Consider the following 18311-nt stretch of genomic DNA (forward strand, 5'->3'; position numbering starts at 1 on the left):
CGCAGCCTGAGTGAGGCCTAGGTAATACTGCACATGACACAGCCTGAGTGAGGCCGAGTAAATCGTGCACCTGGCGCAGCCTGAGTGAGGCCTAGTTAATAGTGCATGTGGCATAGCCTAAGTGAGGCCTAGCTGATCATGCACCTTGCGCAGCCTGAGTGAGGCCTAGGTAGTACTGCACATGACACAGCCTGAGTGAGGCCGAGTAAATCGTGCACCTGGCGCAGCCTGAGTGAGGTTTGGCTGATCGTGCACCTGGCGCAGCCTGAGTGAGGCCTAGTTAATCGTGCACGTGGCACAGCCTGAGTAAGGCCTAGCTGATTGTGCACCTGGCGCAGCCTGAGTGAGGCCTAGCTAATCGTGCACCTGGCGCAGCCTGAGTGAGGCCTGGTTGATCGCGCCCATGGCGCAGCCTGAGTGAGGCCTAGTTAATAGTGCGACGGACCACAACCTGTCTTCCTGCCAAGGCAGCATTGCCACGGACCCCAAGCTGTGTTCCTGCCAAGGCACCATTGCCACGGACTCCAAGCTGTGTTCCTGCTAAGGCAACATTGCCATGGACCCCAACCTGTGTTCCTGCCAAGGCAACATTGCCACAAACTTCAAGCTGTGTACCTGCCAAGGCAACATTGCCACGGACCTCAAGCTGTGTTCCTGCCAAGGCAACATTTCCACGGACCCCAGTTTGTGTTCCTGCCAGGGCAGCATTGCCACGGACCTCAAGCTGTGGAAATGCCAAGGCAACATTGCTACGGACCCCAAGCTGTGTTCCTGCCAAGGCAACATTGCCACGGACCCCAAGCTGTGTTCCTGCCAAGGCAACATTGCGACGGACCCCAAGCTGTGTTCCTGCCAAGGCAACATTGCGACGGACCCCAAGCTGTGTTCCTGCCAAGGCAACATTTCCACGGACCCCAGGCTGTGTTCCTGCCAAGGCAACATTGCGACGGACCCCAAACTGTGTTCCTGCAAAGGCAACATTGCCACGGACCCCAGGCTGTGTTCCTGCCAAGGCAACATTGCGACGGACCCCAAGCTGTGTTCCTGGAAAACTTCACAGAGATCGCGCTCGGCCTACGAGTATATATTTTTTCTTTTCCACTTGTGTGTTAATCTGTGTTTACCCCAGATATTTTAGAGATGGCAATTCTCCTGCTGTGTATCCTACTGCTGTCCCTCCCGGCCATATCTAGTGCCACACTCAACTCTACAAACAGCTACCCTCGTTACTTTGCGTCCATACTTGTTGCTCGATTTGCCACTACACCTGCTAATGAAACAGCTCATAGACACTTCTACACTCCATCATTGTATCCATTTAAACCCTATCTTTGTCCCATTACTTCACCAGCACTCTTTTCAAACTTCATTCTGCTCTTAAAAATAACACCATCTGCGAGCTACTGCAATTCGTCCAAGGTTCGCCGCTCTTCATCCTTTCACAGAAAATACTTGTGCAAACTATTAATTCTACTTTTATTTCTGGGTGGTATTGAGCTTCATCCTGGCCCAAATGAAAAGAACTCGTATAATTCTGTAGATTTTTCTGGCAGGAAAGGTGTTGGTGTTCTACATGTCAACATCAGAGACTTGTGATTAAATTAAGTCAACTAAAACTAGAAGTGGAAAATCTTGACCCGGACATTTTTTGCCTAACAGAAACATTTCTCACTCCTGCCGTCAATGACTTGCAGATTGCGATTGACAACTACAACCTTTTTCGGCTTGACCGAGGATCTAAAGGAGGTGGAATTGCCATCTATGTTCGTAATACTATTGCATGTTCACTAGCTCACTCCTTGTTTAAAAAATGTTGCTTTGAAGGTCTGGCTCTCAGAATAACTCTCCCAAATAATCAACAGATATTGGTAGTGTGCTGCTATCGACCGCCTAGTGGGAAGGATGTTGAAGCTGCATCTGCACTGAGAGAGCTTTTTGGGGGCCTCCCTAAAGGTGAAATGGTTTTAGTGGGTGATCTAAATTGGAATTGGCTAAACCCACCGGCCGTGGCCACAAATTTTGCAGATGAATTTAATCTGTTTCAATTAATAAATGTCCCCACAAGACCCAACCTAAAATATCCGGGACAGTCATATCTGCTTCATGTCCTATTGACTAAATGCCCCTCACAATTTCACACTGACTGGTTTTCTGGGTAATAACCTTAGTGATCACTCCTTTTTTGGGGTGAGATCATCAGCTAGACCAAAAGCCCCCCCTAAATTGGTTGAGAAGCACTCTATGAGACACTTCAGCACTCAGGCATTTACTAATGATGTGCTTCACTCGGATATTGACAAGGATATCCCCAACCTGACTACGGTTGGGAGACATTCAGGTACACGTTTCTCCAAATTCTTTACAAACATGCTCCGTTGGTTAGATTTAAAACTAAAAGCAACCGCCCACCATGGTATGATCCTTTGATTACAAAGCTCATGAAAACTAGGGACAAGGCTTGGGCATGTGCTCAGAACAGTAATTTGGTCAATGACTGACTATACTACAGGATATTAAGGAATAGATGCGTCAAAAATACGGCATGCAAAAAATGCCTACTTTTCCTCCACTCTCCTGGAATCACATGGAAATGCCAGGATTTTCTGGAAAACCATCAAATGTATCGAAAAGGCATCCAAAACAGACAATCTGCCCATTGAGCTTAACCGAAATAGGGAATATTTTTCAGATCCCAAAAAAATAGTTGACAATTTTAACCTTCATTTTTCTGAAGCTGGTAATCTTTTTGATAATGCATTGGGAGTCACCCCTGCTCATGCAAATTCCTACAGCACTGTCCAAACATGAAACGAATTTAGTTTCCAGCCAATCCACAAAAGTAATGTTCTGAAACAACTGTCCTACCTCAAAGGGTACTCCTCTACCGGAGCAGATAGTATTCCCGTCTTTGCTCTACTAACTGTTGGGTCCTCCTCTACCGGAGCAGATAGTATTCCCGTCTTTGCTCTACTAACTGTTGGTCGCCTAATATACAAACCTATATCCCACATTTTCAACCTGTCCATAAAAAAAGCATCAGTTCCTCTAGAATGTAAACATTCCTATGTCCGTCCACTTCACAAAAGGGGGCCCTAAAGATGATCCAAATAACTACCGACCTATCTCAATTTTGTTCCCATTGATGAAAATTTTTGAAAAATTATTGACCTACCAAATTAGCAGTTTCCTGTCCACCAACAATCTACTACATCTAAACAATCTGGGTTCCGAAAGAAATACAGCACCACATCTGCTGCATTAGACTCTCTGAATCACATTTACAGTAGCCTTGATAATAAGCAGTACTGTGCCTGTCTTTTTTCTAGACCTGTCCAAAGCTTTTGATACAGTAGAGCACAACACCCTGCTTAGTAAACTAAGTTGCCTCGGTTTTTCCGAAAACGCAGTAAAATGGTTACAAAATTACCTCTTTTCTCGCACCCAAAGTGTATTCACAGATGGTTGGAGGTCAAACAGTGTTAAGATAACAAAAGGGTTTCCACAGGGTTCCATCCTCAGCCCCCTTTTGTTCTCTCTTTATGTCAATGACTTGGGCACTGACCTGGATCATTCCAGGGAATATCTTTTTGCAGATGACACGATACTGATTACTGCTGGCCGCTCTCCGGATACCGTGATTGCTAAGCTACAGGGTGATTTCAACAAACTACAACATCAGCTAGTTGCTCTTAAACTAGTCCTGAATACCTCCAAAACCAAGGTGCTATGCTTCTCACCAGGACTAGAGCAGGAAGTTATTTTTCCCCAATTACATTCCTTAAATAATTATCAAATAAAGCAAGTCAAGATCTATAAGTATCCTGGGGTCATCCTGGATTCAAAACTGCATTTTGAAGATCACATTGATTAAATTGGTAAAAAGACAAAAAAAATTGGTTTTCTGTATCGACACAAGCACTGCTTCCCCCCAATGTTCCGTTTGGAATTGATAAAAGCTACCATACTGCCTCTACTTGACTATTGTGACATCGTGTATAAATCAGCCCCAAGTACTGTACTGAAGAAGCTTGATTCCATCTATCACTTGGCCTTAAGATTTACATTGAACTGCCCATATAGGACTCACCACTGTGATCTCTACATTGGGTCAAACTTAACATATCTTAATGTTCCACGGCTTGTGCACCAGATCTTATTTATTCACGATGTACTTACAAAAAAATCCGCAGACTACCTACTGGATCTCCTCTCTGTTTCAAAGAACAAATTTGACCTCAGGTCTTCGCTCATTTACCAGCTTCACATTCCCTATTGCCGTACAAAAACTGGAGGAAGGCCCTTTGCTATTGATGCCCCCAGGGTCTGCAATGCTATTGCCAATAAACTGCAACTTGAATCGCTACCAATGAGATCTTCTCTCAAAACTGCTCTAGAAGAGTTGTACACCCCTAGCTGCCACTGCTATTTATTGGCGTAAAATAAAATAAAATGTTTAGCTCCAGATGACACTGCAAAGTATTATCTCTATTTTGATTTAGTGTGCTGATCTTAAGGGTGCATTGAAAAATTTGATACTCCGACTGATGCTTCTGTTGTTGTGGAGTAACTCATGCAGCCAGCTATGGCTCTAGGATATGGTGTTACATGCTATTTATGTAGTTTGTAAAAATTCGGTCACAGTCCCTATGATAACTGTTACGTTGCAATTATGGCTTTATTTTTTGGTGATTTCGAAAACTTTTTTGGTTTGGACATGTTTGTTTTGTTGTAGTACGGAGTTAGACTGATGGCCTTAATCTAAGTTTTCTTGTGGTTGTTGTTTGAGCTGCATCCCACTGGGATTTTTTGCACACAGCGTTGGTGTACGGTGCTTTTTCAAGAATATTTTGCTGGTTTTTTTCCTGGATTTTCTGTTTGCACAGTCACATAGTCACTTTAAGATGTTTTTCTTGTTCGTGTTTTTGTTTTTTTGTTTGTTGTGGTTGCACCCGAATCAACAGCCGAATGGCTCACAGGGCTATACCAAAATAAATAAACTGAACTGAAAAAAAACTGAACTGAAAATTTCCACATACAAGTAAAATATTTTAGTCCAATGCTCTGTTAGCTTTCAAGACCAATATTATCCAGCAGCATCTGTTTACGCAAGCAAACTCTAGACCGGTTTCTACCTTCTGAGTTTCATCAACAGGCAGGCTTATTGAACAGATTGTTCTGGGTTTCCAGATATTATTTGGAAAAAAACACTCCCTTTAAAGTGTTCAAATTTTGCTTGCTTAAACAAATTCTGCTGGATAATACTGGATTGGAAAGCCAATTGGCCAATGGACTAAAACATACTATATTTATATGTGGAGACAAGACGCAAAACAGAGTTCGGTTAATATATGCCATTTCCCAGAATGCTCCACAACAACACAATAGTTTTGTAGAACAATTAAACACGTCTCTACTACCACTTCAGTGCGCTGCCCCCTCCCCCCCCCACCCCACAGCAAGCAGGATATTGCGAGGAACTCACGCTTCTGCACGCAGGGTGAGACGGCGAGCAGCGAGACGGCCACACAGAGGACGAGGTTGAGGGACAGGAGGCCCTTGTTGAGAGCGCAGCCCAACGGGTTCGTGTAGAACACGATCATGAGGGCGAAGGCGGCGATGGCCGCCGCGTAGAAAATCAGCGTGACGGTGATGAGCGCCGCGTACCAGGCCTTGTTCTGCTCGGCACCGGTGAGCCTGGCGAAAGAGCGCAACGGAAACACCGGTCAGGTCGGTCGGCAAGTCAGGAGGCGAGTTGGTAGGCAGGCAGGTGAGTGGGGGTAGGCAGGTAGGTGAGTGGGGGTAGGCAGGTAGGTGAGTGGGGGTAGGCAGGCAGGTGAGTGGGGGTAGGCAGGTAGGTGAGTGGGGGTAGGCAGGTAGGTGAGTGGGGGTAGGCAGGCAGGTGAGTGGGGGTAGGCAGGTAGGTGAGTGGGGGTAGGCAGGTAGGTGAGTGGGGGTAGGCAGGCAGGTGAGTGGGGGTAGGCAGGTAGGTGAGTGGGGGTAGGCAGGTAGGTAAATATGTAGGAAAATGGCTATGGGTAGGCAGGTAGGTAGGTGGGTAGAGATCGACAGCTCAGTAAGTGGGTAGGTAGGTAGAGAGGTGGGTAAACGGGTAGGTGGTAGGGATAGGCAGGCAGGAAGGTGAGTAGTTGGGTAGGTAGATGGGTAGGGGTAGAGATTTGTTGACGAGGCAATTCAGATCTACAAACACAGACACAATTTCAACCGAGAAGATGGTTTCAAATTAAGCAACCATTGGAAAGATGTTCTAAATCGAACCAAACATTAAACTAATTTTCAATGGTACAGTATATTTTTCAAGTAGTGGTACCCCAAACTTTCGCAGCTCTTAAAAAATTCCCTTTTCACACCATCAATAGGTAAACTCCCCCCCCCCCCCCGCGCCAACCGGTATGTTCACCCGCATGTACACCACCTCTACACCGTTCATCATGCCAAGTTGGCCAATCAAATGCAAATTTGTATGCTAATTCCTTTGTCAAGGTACCTTGTTTCCTCGCAAACAGCTTAAAGTTCGCGGTCTGAGCGTGGCTGTGTTTCACTCCAGCTCTGTCCTTGAGACAGCCTGGTCCCTTCACCTGATGAAGGCCGCTTGTGTTGTGGCCGAAACGTCGTGATTTTTGTTGTTTTATGTTTTACCTACGTGACTTTACCGAATAGAACCAAACAGTAGGGGTAGGGAGTTAGGTTTGTATGGATGGTAGGCAGGTAGGGGATTAGGTAGGTACGTGGGTAGAGGTAGACAGGTTAATAGGTGGAGTTAGTCTAATAAGTACAGCCAGAAAAAACATGCAACCTTAGGCCAACGTTGCACATTTACTGGGGAGATGTTTGCAACAAGTAAAAACTATTAAGAATACAATTCAAGTAATATTTTTTTTTCCGTGAGAAACTAGCGCATGCATGTTCTCACAGTATAGGGATAATTTTAACTGACAAGTAAAATGTCAAATTACACTAAGTTTCTTTTGGATTAGTGACAGTTTTATTGTAACAAGCAGTGGGAGGACCCAATCAAATCTGGAAAAAAAAACAGTTATATTACCTACATAATATGGTAATAAAACATATTTCACAGAAGCTTCAATAGCACAGCACTCCATGCGAAAGCCTAGAATTAATTACAAGAGGACAATCTGGGATACTCAAAAGGCAAGGTAAAAAAACATGTTTTGCAACAACTGGATGAATCAAAACGAACAGAAAAAAATGTCTACGCCTACGTTTACCTCAAAGTTACTGACCACTCAACTTAATATTGATATTAAATTTCCAACTGCCACAGGACAGAAGACAAAGTGGTGGTTTTTCCTGCATTAATAGTTTGCTGCTTAATGGGATAATCAATCATGAGGGAAGGATATCTTACTCTCAGGGTGGTCGATAGAGTAAGACAATGTCTCATGTCTGAACCGCAGAATTGCCAAATTCAAAGCCCTAACATTGGAAGGCTGGCCATTGACAGTGTTTAATGTCTTCTGAACAAAGTAACTGAGTTTTTCTTTCGTACATAAATAAACGTGTAAATAGCTTTTGTTTTACATCCCTTTGTGAGTCCACTGCTAGATAAAGTCCTCCCTGGGTGACATCAGCCATGGGAATTATTTGACCATACTTGACCATGCTGTTCAGTGTGGTGAAAGTATGGTGGAGTCCAGAAATAGTTCAGATATCACTGGCCACTTATGTTAGCCACGGCTGGGAATCAACTCAGGAGGCTAGGTTTCTAAACACTAAACATTATTTTAAAATTATTTTTTAAAAATACTGTATCAAAATACAGGATCTAGTACGGCAACTTCTTATAGATTTTATTTGTGTGGAGAGACACTTTTATGCACTCATAAGCAATGGTACTTCCAGACAATTGCAGTGTTATACCCAGTTCACGCTTGGAAATGCGACTATCCTGGTCTCTTGAGTCCTTACTTGATTAAGCAAATAAACTTGGCTTATCGTATCAGAAAGACAGGCAAGGAGTTGGACAAATATCTGAAGCAGATCGCTCATAAAATATATCTTGAGACTCAAGTCCGAATTTCCTAGCCACATTCCATTCGAGTAAACATTCTGGTTAATTTAAGACGTCCTGGGAGACAGTAGCCTTCGAAGCCCACCTGTTTCGTGTTTGTATGTCTCCTTAAACCCAACTAATACTCTCCTCTGTGTGAAATGCATATCATTAATTAGAATTTCCTAGGTAAATTATGTTAAAATGTGTTCATTTAAGATGTACTGTACATGTCTTAGAATGTGCAAACATTGTAATTTGTTATATCATTATTCATTAATAAATCTAGTCCAGTAATGCAAACACTGGCTATTTAAGATAGCTTAAAAGATAACAATAATTATGAAATAAACGAATGTAATACCTTAGGTGATATCAGTCTTAAAAACACACAGAGCAGTAGGCTGTGCATAGAGGTAAGGTTTGGACTTCGAAAACAACTCCACGCTAGCACTGGATTGTTCCTGGGTCTGCTTTTCGTCATGCTCCCCCGTTTACATTTTAAAGACGGCGTCAAGTATAACATGGCTTGACCACAAGCTCTTAGCTGACAGAAACTCGGTGCAAATGCAGGTTCATGCAAGATTCCAAGATTCCACTTTTATTTAAAAGCTCGTTCCAGATACAGGTACCAACTGTGCCAACCCGGCATGCCAATCGCACTGGAAATGTTCTCCTACCTTTAGTTGAACCTCACAAAGCACCTCAACAGAACATACCGTTATTAAATGCTGTTAACGATGCCAAAGTAGAAACACTTAATGCTAACTCTCTGCATCTCTTATGTAATCATAACACCCACAATGGTCGACTGGCAGTTTTAATGATGGAACGGTCACTTTTCACGTTTTATTCAACAGAAAAAAGGACAACTTATTGTAAAACGTTAAGTGTTTCCACTACAGATAAACGATTGTGAGGTCATTTTCAGACATCACAAATTCCCACTGCCCTGCAAAAGTCAGAAAACAAATAAAATGGGTTGCTTGTTTATGAATTGTTCTCCAAAAAATTTGACAAAGCATGACACGCTGACTTTTTAAAGTTGTGATGTACCCACTATATTATTAAACAGGAACAAGTCCTGAAATACCAGTAAAGAGTTGAGAAAACTTGACATGCCAGTCGATCGTTAATCTTTCTTACTTGTATTTTACATATACAACAAAGGCCACAATGGATAATTTGTGAGTGACTTTGTAAAGCTTTGTGCCAATATAAAAAAGCCCATAGTACTACTGGGATGTTATCTATTCCTCTCTTAGAGGTTTAACCTTTACTGATAACACAAAACAAAGAGCCCATCAAGCCATCTGGTGTGTTCTATATATTTTATGACTCAAGCTACCAGTCTCAAGTTAATTTGGGCTTCTATCCAAAGAAAATCAAAACAGGGCTTTAAAAAAATGCCTAAACACTTTGGCTACCAATGTATATGTCGCCCGTGTTTGGATGGACAGCAGTAAACACTGCACTGCTATTCGTGCCAGAGTTGGAATGCAATCTACAAACACTGCATTTAAGCACATGTCACCACTGCCTCTGCCACCATACTGGTTACAGGCAACTTGTTCTGAGCTTTGCTGATCCTTTCAACACAAACTACAAAGAATGCAGGAACAATACACTGGCTTGTGGAATACATTACATAACCGCATGTGTAGTATCTATTCATATTTGTTGTATAATATAGTAGACATAAAGGAATTTGGCTTGGATCCCTCAGAAGGCCAATGCCTTTCCAAGTACTGAGCAGCACTGCTGGGCTGAAATCTGGTTAAACAAAAGGTACTCTGGTATTGGGAGTTGATGAGCTCAAATGACAAATAATTGCTCACAAAAAGTATATGATAGTACATTATTAAAAGGTACAATTCAGGACCATGATGAATGGCAACAGCTTGGCGAGGCCTTAATCCAGCAGTGGATTGATATTGTCTGATTATGATTATCCCATGCTGGTTAATAAGGATGTGTTTTATTCCAGAATAATTTCTGTGGTGTCACCATCTGGAGCCATTTTGACAGGATGCAATGCTCAGCAGACTGAGGAAGTTTCAGAAGGGTGTCCTCTGCACCTTGTGACACGACGGACATTAAAATTTAATTCGCTAAAAATCTAAATGCGCATATGTAGTAATTAAAAACATCATGTAGCCAAATGTTGCCCATCATCAACCATAAATGTATGCACTACTGAGTGAAGGCCTTTCCACGTCATCACCATCTCTCACAGTACTGTGCCTGAGCCGATTTAATTTCTCCATCATTTGGCTGTCATTCCATCTCCAGTCTAGTTCATTGGTTATGATTCCTTGTTGCGATAACAGCCTGGTCAAGCCCATTTACTTTTCAAAGTAAAACATCCCTCAATTGCATTTGTTCTCTGTGAACAGTAAACCTCAATCACTGTACATTTTGGCTAATTTCCACCGATGGTAAATTATTGGTTGGCTATGCACATGAGTGGGCACAACAGCATTTTTATGAATCCTGGAAGGACCTCAAAGAGGCCCTCACAGGGCAGAGATCAAACAAAATTGCAGTACAGTATGTCCCTTAATTACAAGTGATTGTAACATGTTGGTACACAAGCACAGATTAGTTAGTACAAGCAATACACAATTATTACACTCAATGTTGCTAACCGAAACGTAAAATAACAAGATATGTTAATAAAATGTCCACATAGCATTGTGTAAACGTTTTTAAAAGCAAGGTGAATGCATGCATCAAACGTGTGTGTTTTTTTATTGCTGTAATTTACTTGTGGCAAACATCTCCTTTTGGATTGGTTTCAGATGTGTCAGAGCATCGTTACTTAAAAAAAAAACGTCGGTATTAATTTAAAATTTCTGTTACGTGAAGTAGAAGGATGGTGTAGAACGTGTAAATGTGACGTTCAACATTTTACAGATGTATAGAAAAAATATATAAGAACATTTTGAGGCAAACAAATGCGGTGCTCATCTAGAATGGCCGATTACATATTTAAAAAAATCATAAAATACATGCTGCCAATGGCGATGAACAATTCATTATACGTTATGTTTCAAATACAGTCTAGTGTAAGCCGGATTGTGTCAAGGCATTGGGCCAACAATATGAGACTGCCTAGTGAGTCTGGCAATAGTCCCCTAAGAAATTATTTTAACAAAAACCATCTCAGTAACCCACTACTGCACTCAACCGAACAGCCTCACCACATTGCAAGCCAGAGAGGCAAGTCACAAAACCCACCACTCAAAGCCACCTCACCAAGCCACTCAGTCTCCCCACCAAACCACAAAGTGCAACCATGCTGTGTACATTTTCCTGTAAAAGGCACCCCACTATCATTGTAAAAAAATTAGATCTGCAGAAACAGGCTTTTTGTTTTACTCGATGGGTTTTTGCCGTTGTGTTTTCGGGTTGCACTGCGTGTTGTTTGGCACAATCGTCCCCCATTCCGTTCAACGTACTGAGAGCTCCTCCAGGAACTGAATTTCTCCGAGCACGTGGGGCAAAACGTCGGACATCATGGTACAACGTAAAAACGCATCTGACAACCAGACTTGTTTAGTACACAGTTCTGTATGTTACATAGGCACGTGTACACACATGAGAAAATTGGCTATGCCATAGAAATGTGGATATTTTTTTACTCCTGGATTGGCATCACCAACAGAGATGATGTCAAGACAGTGATATGCTAGTTGTAAAAGGAGATGCTTGACTCGCAGGAGATCTGTTTCTGTAAAGGATATATATGTGAATTAGGTCCAGGAAGACCCTGGCACCATGCAAAGTAGCTTGATTATGACATTTGTGCATGGTGAAATGGAGCCCGGGGTGTTATCATCTCCCAGTATCACTGAAATTACTGTGACAGTATTATTATTATCATGGCTGGTAGAGTGAAATCATTATAGCAGCAAGCTCATCCTCCTAAGGTATTGAAAGGGTCCTAATTAACAGTCACTCCAAACATAATCCTAATGGGATCAGTAAAATGAGTAGTGGCTGGTCGACAACAATTTTGGAAAGTCAAAAGTGGCTAGACTATGGAATTTAGCATTCCATCCTATAGGATTATGGAATTTGTTACTGGTTTAGAACTGATAACAAACACAAAAAGCAATTCATGTTTAAAATTGCACATTGAAGCAGTGACAATTACATTCATAATTATTTTGTATTCATGCATAAATAATCATGTTCTTACTGGCAGAAAAGTGAAACATCAAAATGATGGACTGGAATGACAATCATGTATTTGCCAGAATTTCTTGAATCTCAGCTAGTCGCATTTGACATTAAACACTGCCACCTGGAGCAGGTGTCCCATTCACTGCGCTGATTTGTATTGTTTGTTTAGGAAATGTTTTATTTACATTTTTGCTGCAAATGTGTCTATGATTCCCACATGCATGCAACCATGTTGTTTTGGTATAAAGCAAGTTCACAACTTCTATACATTTACAAAGATTAAATTAAGTAGAGGATCCTCAGTGGCCACGATAAGAGATTTAGTTACAAATTTATTTTTACATTTATATTAAATTACAATGTGTGAAAACCAGGTATGTATGTTGAACTTCTTTCGCACTATATGTAGCCAACCATCCCCCTGGAAAATTTGTTGAAACGTTGCGATTTACGGTCGCGATTCATTTGAAAAATGGAATTAATGTCACAACCCACAGTGGATTAACGAGCCACGTGAACTCATTCCATGCTACATGAATGATAAAACACATAACATCTTAAAAATACGATTTGATGCATATTTCGTGAGCTGAAGAATCAATGATAATCATTGCGCATCCATGTGGAGAATATATGTAACAATATACATGAGCAGGCATAATGCCTCCTTCCCACATTAGTCTCTTCACATAAAAATTGAAAGTATATTTTTTGCACGTAAAATAAACCTCATTTAATCCAAAGCATGTTAAACTACCTAAAGAGTTTTAGCAACTTCATTGCACAAAGTAAGGCTCTCAAATAAACACCAAGAATTGAGATCTGGATGAGCTGGGCTCTTCAATACTTATTGTGGTCAACTAAATATACATGGCAAAGGGTAGAGGGATGTGGTTTTTAAAGATAAAAATAAATAAAAATCCATGGACAATACTGACATCGATTATATTTAAAGGTGTGGCTGAAGTTAAACAGAGCTGAGGTTGGACAAAAAGGCATGGTTACATCATGTGCGAGAACAAGACTGGTGGGACGTGTACGCCGGTGAAGTAATGGGCGCGGCGTAGAAGTGACTTGGGAGAGCATATTCTCTAAAGTGATTGGAACTTCCCATCCTCCAGCTAATGACGGGAGGTACTGAATGAATGGATCAGGTAGACTTAGTCCTGGGTACCAAACAATGGATCCTGCTGTTGAAGAATAAAATGCATGGCCTCAGATACTGTACATGGCACAAGCAGCCACTGCCCAAATTATCACCACTGGTAAAATGTGATCAGCCACACCAGTAAAGCGCGATCAACTACAAATGGAAGCATTCCATCACTTCTTGGTCATGGTAGCAAGACATTTTATACAAATAAATATATACCTCTGTATAGCCTTTAATTTGACAAGTCAATTGCAGCATTTACTGGCTCATCATCCTTCTGTTATTTTGGGATATTGTAATTGCAGGATTAGAAACAAAGACAGGGATGAAAGCTTACTGCCTTCACAATGCCAAATGACATTTGGCATTGTGAAGGTGGGTGACATTTTTTACTTCATCACGGTCTGGACATTTTGTTATAGGATGGTGGGGAGGGCAGCAAAGAAAAGCAGAACTTTGGTCACACGACAGTCAAATCCTACTCCTGAACTGACCATTAATTCAATTAAAACATTGATGTAGAGTGGTACAATTTCGTAAACGTTATTAAATATATTAGGTCTGATAAAGCAGTACTCTGTTTTCCTCAATGAAGCAGTACCTAATTGTAAGCAACATTTGGTGGAAAGCCCTCTAAGTAGTACACACTTGGCATGAAGTCAACAGAAATTGTTCTGTGGAGAGATTAGTCTGTGCCATAGAAAAACTGAATTTCCACAATCGGTACCAGCTGACACATGTTTGAGAATGGAGAGACTGCATCACATATAGCAATTTGGCTATGTATTTGAACCCACGACATTTGACAAGCAAGCATTGTTACACGTTTGGTAACATAATACCAAAACGGTACAATGTACCATGATCATAATGCTAAATTTAAATAAATAAAATCGTGCATTAGAACATCACAGGTCAAACACCAGACATTCCTCTGCACGACACTGACAGGAGTGCAGAAAACTCCGCTGTCAGTTCCCGTGTGAACGCAGCCTCCTCTACCGATTCTCCTGAGGAATCTGTACAGGGAGTCAGCTCTGCGGTGGGTGAATGCGAGCAGACGTAAGGTCACGTTCAGGATTTCTGGAGATCCGTTTCGAAGCGGCCAACATGGGTTGTGTTTCCAATTAAAATAGTATCGTAACAACTCGAACAATCGCACCTACAACTGACTGCGATGGGGATTAGACAGCGTGAATGTAACCGGGGTGCCCTCATTGTCAGGCAGCGGAGTTGCTCACGACAGGGCTGCTAGCCCTCAAGCCCACCTACGGCGGCGAGCGGCGCCTGTGTGTGGCATGGCGCCTGTGATGCAGTGACTGTGTGGAGGAAAAAAACATCTGAAATGACAGACTAATTTCTTTGCCTTAGTTCATAAACCACAAATATTTCTTAAAGTACAGGGTGGCCTTTCTCACGCGGCAAGCCTACGTTCCAAAGTTGGTCACGTATATAATTGAGATTTCTTTTTTTGCAATGTGTAAAATAAAAACCCACAATCGACACAACAAAGCAGCACGTTTTGGCAGTGCTAAAGCTAATATTCTGTGGATTTGTATGAGTGTTTTTTTTTTATTTCCCTATTTGCTGAGCCACTGCTTCAGTGCAATGCCTTATGAGCTGATGGTGATCTGTACTGATAAATGCACAACCCTGAGATGGTATCACAAATGACATTGTGGGTTGCGCAGGCACATATTTTTGGCATCATAAAACACTTTTGACTGGATATTTTTTGTTTGTTTACCATCTTGTTTTGTTTAAAGCACAGTAATTATATTTTCAGTGAGGGAAATAATATTTTCCTTTGAATTTCAGAGAAAAATGTTCACTTTACCATTGAGATGTTTGGCCAATTCCATTAATGGGTGTTTTTGGCATGGAGTTGACCAGAGAAAACCCACACACATGCACAAGGCTGTCACACTCAAAGCACTGCACAGATAGATTAATTAATCAATTTCTAGACTGCCATTCTCTGGGAACCTCAATGCCTATTTTGTTTATTACTGAATACATGTATGTTTTTACTGTTAATGTGATTAAAAGTACCCGACCATATGTCTTTTGATAATTTTTGGAATAATGGAGGTTGGCTTTGAAAATACCGCTTCCCAGCTTGGCATGCGTTTTTAAATGTCTAAGTATTGTATGTTGGACAAAATGCAGAACAGAATTCATCCTATATCTGCATATTTACTGAGAAGAGTTAAATATCTTTCAAGTATTTTTAAAAGGCCACTGAAAAACAATGCGAGTGAAGCCACAACTGTAATTTTCCCCACGCATTATGACAGTACGCAAAGCTCTTCCTTTTGTTGGAGATGAAGCAGTCAAATGTCTCTAAACAAGCACCCCAACAGAGACTAATGGCATTATTGCAATCACGCGAGACAAAATATGTTTTAAGCTCACGTTTGCATGCTAATAGAAGACAGATTTTGGAGGGCTATTAGAAGTGACCTTTGCCCCCTGCGTTTTAAGCAGGAACTTTGTTTTGCAGGATTATGGTTTAGAACACTTCACAGAGTGCCTTCTGCCGATTAAGGCAGATTTAGGCCCCCTTCTTTAGCAAGCCAAAAGCAGATTTGTACACGAAGGTGGAGCCAGGCTGGCAGTATGTTTGGAAAATCCATAGCTTGTATCATTCCTTAAAACACCTCCATGCTGTAAATAATGATGGTAATGTACATCTTACTGTAAATTTTTCTGTCATCTAGACTCAAACCCTTTTTGTGTTTTGCACATTCCTGGATGACTAAAAAATACATATACTATATAAGAACCAGTATGCTTTGAAAATCCAAACACACCGTGCAAATAATGTACAATCATTATGTATTTAGCCTATAATGGCCCACACCTTACAAACACTTCAAGAAATAAGGCAGGAAATATAATTGATCAGATTACACAGCGGAATATCACAATCACTATAAAGAAAAAGAAATAGACTCCGGAGGGAAGATGGCATTGTAATGGAACAGCAGGCAAGAAAAGGGGAGCACGATTTCAGGCGCAAACAGATATTGATGCCAGGGGTCTATGGAAGTGAATTTAACAGCAGCTCCATAGGACTAAGGGTAGTGGCAAGTTTGGCTGCACACATGGCTTAAAGCTTGTGGACTTTATCTTAAAATTATCTATTTAGACATGCATATTATTTATATCAGCACATTCTATGGTTTATAATAACCATTATTAAAATAATTTCTCTAAATGTAAAGAATTCACTACCGTTAAACAGCAGGGGCACAGTTTACTGCAGGTGCATGTTGGAAGCACCTTCAAGAGCCATAAATTACAAAGAACCCTTAATACTTAAATAAACTATAATGAAAAGGTAACACCTCCATGCTGCGGCATCTATAACCCCAGAAAGAACACTGGAATTATTCCTATGAATTATGGATAAATGTAAGTACTCAAGACCATAAAAATATTTAAAGTATCTTTATAGCTAATTTGTTTATTTACCAACCGGTTTCAATTGCTTTAACCAGGTGGCTTTGGTGCATGCACAGCTGCGATATCACAATTGATCTCATTACCAATTAAGTGTCTGTTATTTTAGCCCATAAGCTTTCTCATTACATAAATGCAGTCCAGAGGGTCGTGCAATTTTATTTTATTAACTTTAATAACATCGTAGAGCGTTCTGGTGTTCTCTATTAAGAGGCCAGTTTATTCGTTGTTTTTATTTCACTTAAGTCAATGTGGACAGCACCTTCGCTAACAAAGGCCTGCTCTTGTAAGGAGCGCGGACGGCCCATGAGAGGAAGCACACGGCACTCTCTACGTCGTGTGATCCAATGCCTGGAATGCATTATCACAGCGGGCAGGGTCACACTTATGAACCCCAAACTCCAAACAGAGCCACGTAACCTCTGGACCAGTAAGCGCGAGCAAGTATCTCACTGTGGAGAGCCCCATTAACAAACAAAAAACCGTAGGGAATAATTATGGGAACGTGCGGTCATCAGGAAGGCAAGGCGTGTGCAAGGAAAGGCGCTGTGCAGGGGTGCGAGCACTGGGCCTGTGCGCCGAACCGGAACCTGAATTTCTAGTTTTGTGCCGGACTTGTGTGGCAGGAACTGTAATTTAGACCAGGTGGGCCTTGTACCTTTACCTTCAACTTGGGGCGTACACTGCTAATTAAGAGTTCAGTGGCTTTTTTTAGTTGGACAAGAAACAAATCAGCAGTGTGACAGCGACAAGTGTTCCGTTTATTTATAAATGTCTCGTGTCAGTGGTAATGTCTAAATTGAGTAAGTAATGATAAAAAGAGGTGACGAGAGCCACTGGAAATGACCCGCAGAGGCTCAATCACAAACCCAGTTCTCATCTCATATCAGAGTATCATCCACACTCTATCTTACACAGGTCACACACCATTTCACACCAAGCGAGGCAACCTTGGACCAATTTTGTACTTCACCAAGTGTCAACGGTATTGTGTGGCGTGGTTAACCCAATACTATCGGATAGCCCAGTGCTGCTGTCAGGGTCTCTCCCACAGATGAGCTACTGCAAAATGCAGAGTTTACACTTCAAAGAGGCTTTTGTGCTGTATTACTGAAGACCCAGTTTGGTTTAATCCAGTCTAAGGTTTAAATACAGGAATCTGGCCTTCCATTAATCTGCAAGGCACATTGGCTGATGGATTAAATGTTATTTTCCTGGTCACATTTTACAAGTAGCTTGGTATTATTACATTGGCCACACCTAACATTGGCATTCTCAAATGCCTTGCTAAGCTGCAGAATACCAGATTTTTCAAGCCCCAGCTTGGATACCGGTTTGGAATGTTGTCTCCGACAAACACGGGTTTATATTTATTAAAGCTTCTGTCTGATTTTTGTTGTTGGATATCGGTTTTGATGAACTCGTTCCATCTTACTGTCACTTTCTAAGTGAGTAACAGTGTATCTTTACATTGTT

General features: G+C 41.5%; 1 protein-coding gene across 2 annotated transcripts in view; it reads right to left on the bottom strand.

Annotated features, from left to right (window-relative positions):
- LOC116939048 (serine incorporator 5-like) overlaps window positions 1–18311 on the bottom strand; it is a 64685-nt gene that overhangs the window by 31431 nt on the left and 14943 nt on the right. For both annotated transcript variants that reach the window (XR_004402366.2, XM_032946932.2), the window contains exon 6: window positions 5483–5694. Coding sequence is in view for 1 of the 2 variants with exons in the window: in XM_032946932.2 (XP_032802823.1) it covers window positions 5483–5694 (212 nt within the window). In the remaining variant the exon portion in view is untranslated. The remainder of the gene's footprint in view (window positions 1–5482; window positions 5695–18311) is intronic.

This window comes from Petromyzon marinus, chromosome 1 (assembly GCF_048934315.1).
Source record: "Petromyzon marinus isolate PM22_M1 ecotype Great Lakes invasive population chromosome 1, UKy_Petmar_22M1.pri1.0, whole genome shotgun sequence".
In the NCBI taxonomy this organism is placed as follows: Eukaryota; Metazoa; Chordata; class Hyperoartia; order Petromyzontiformes; family Petromyzontidae; genus Petromyzon; species Petromyzon marinus.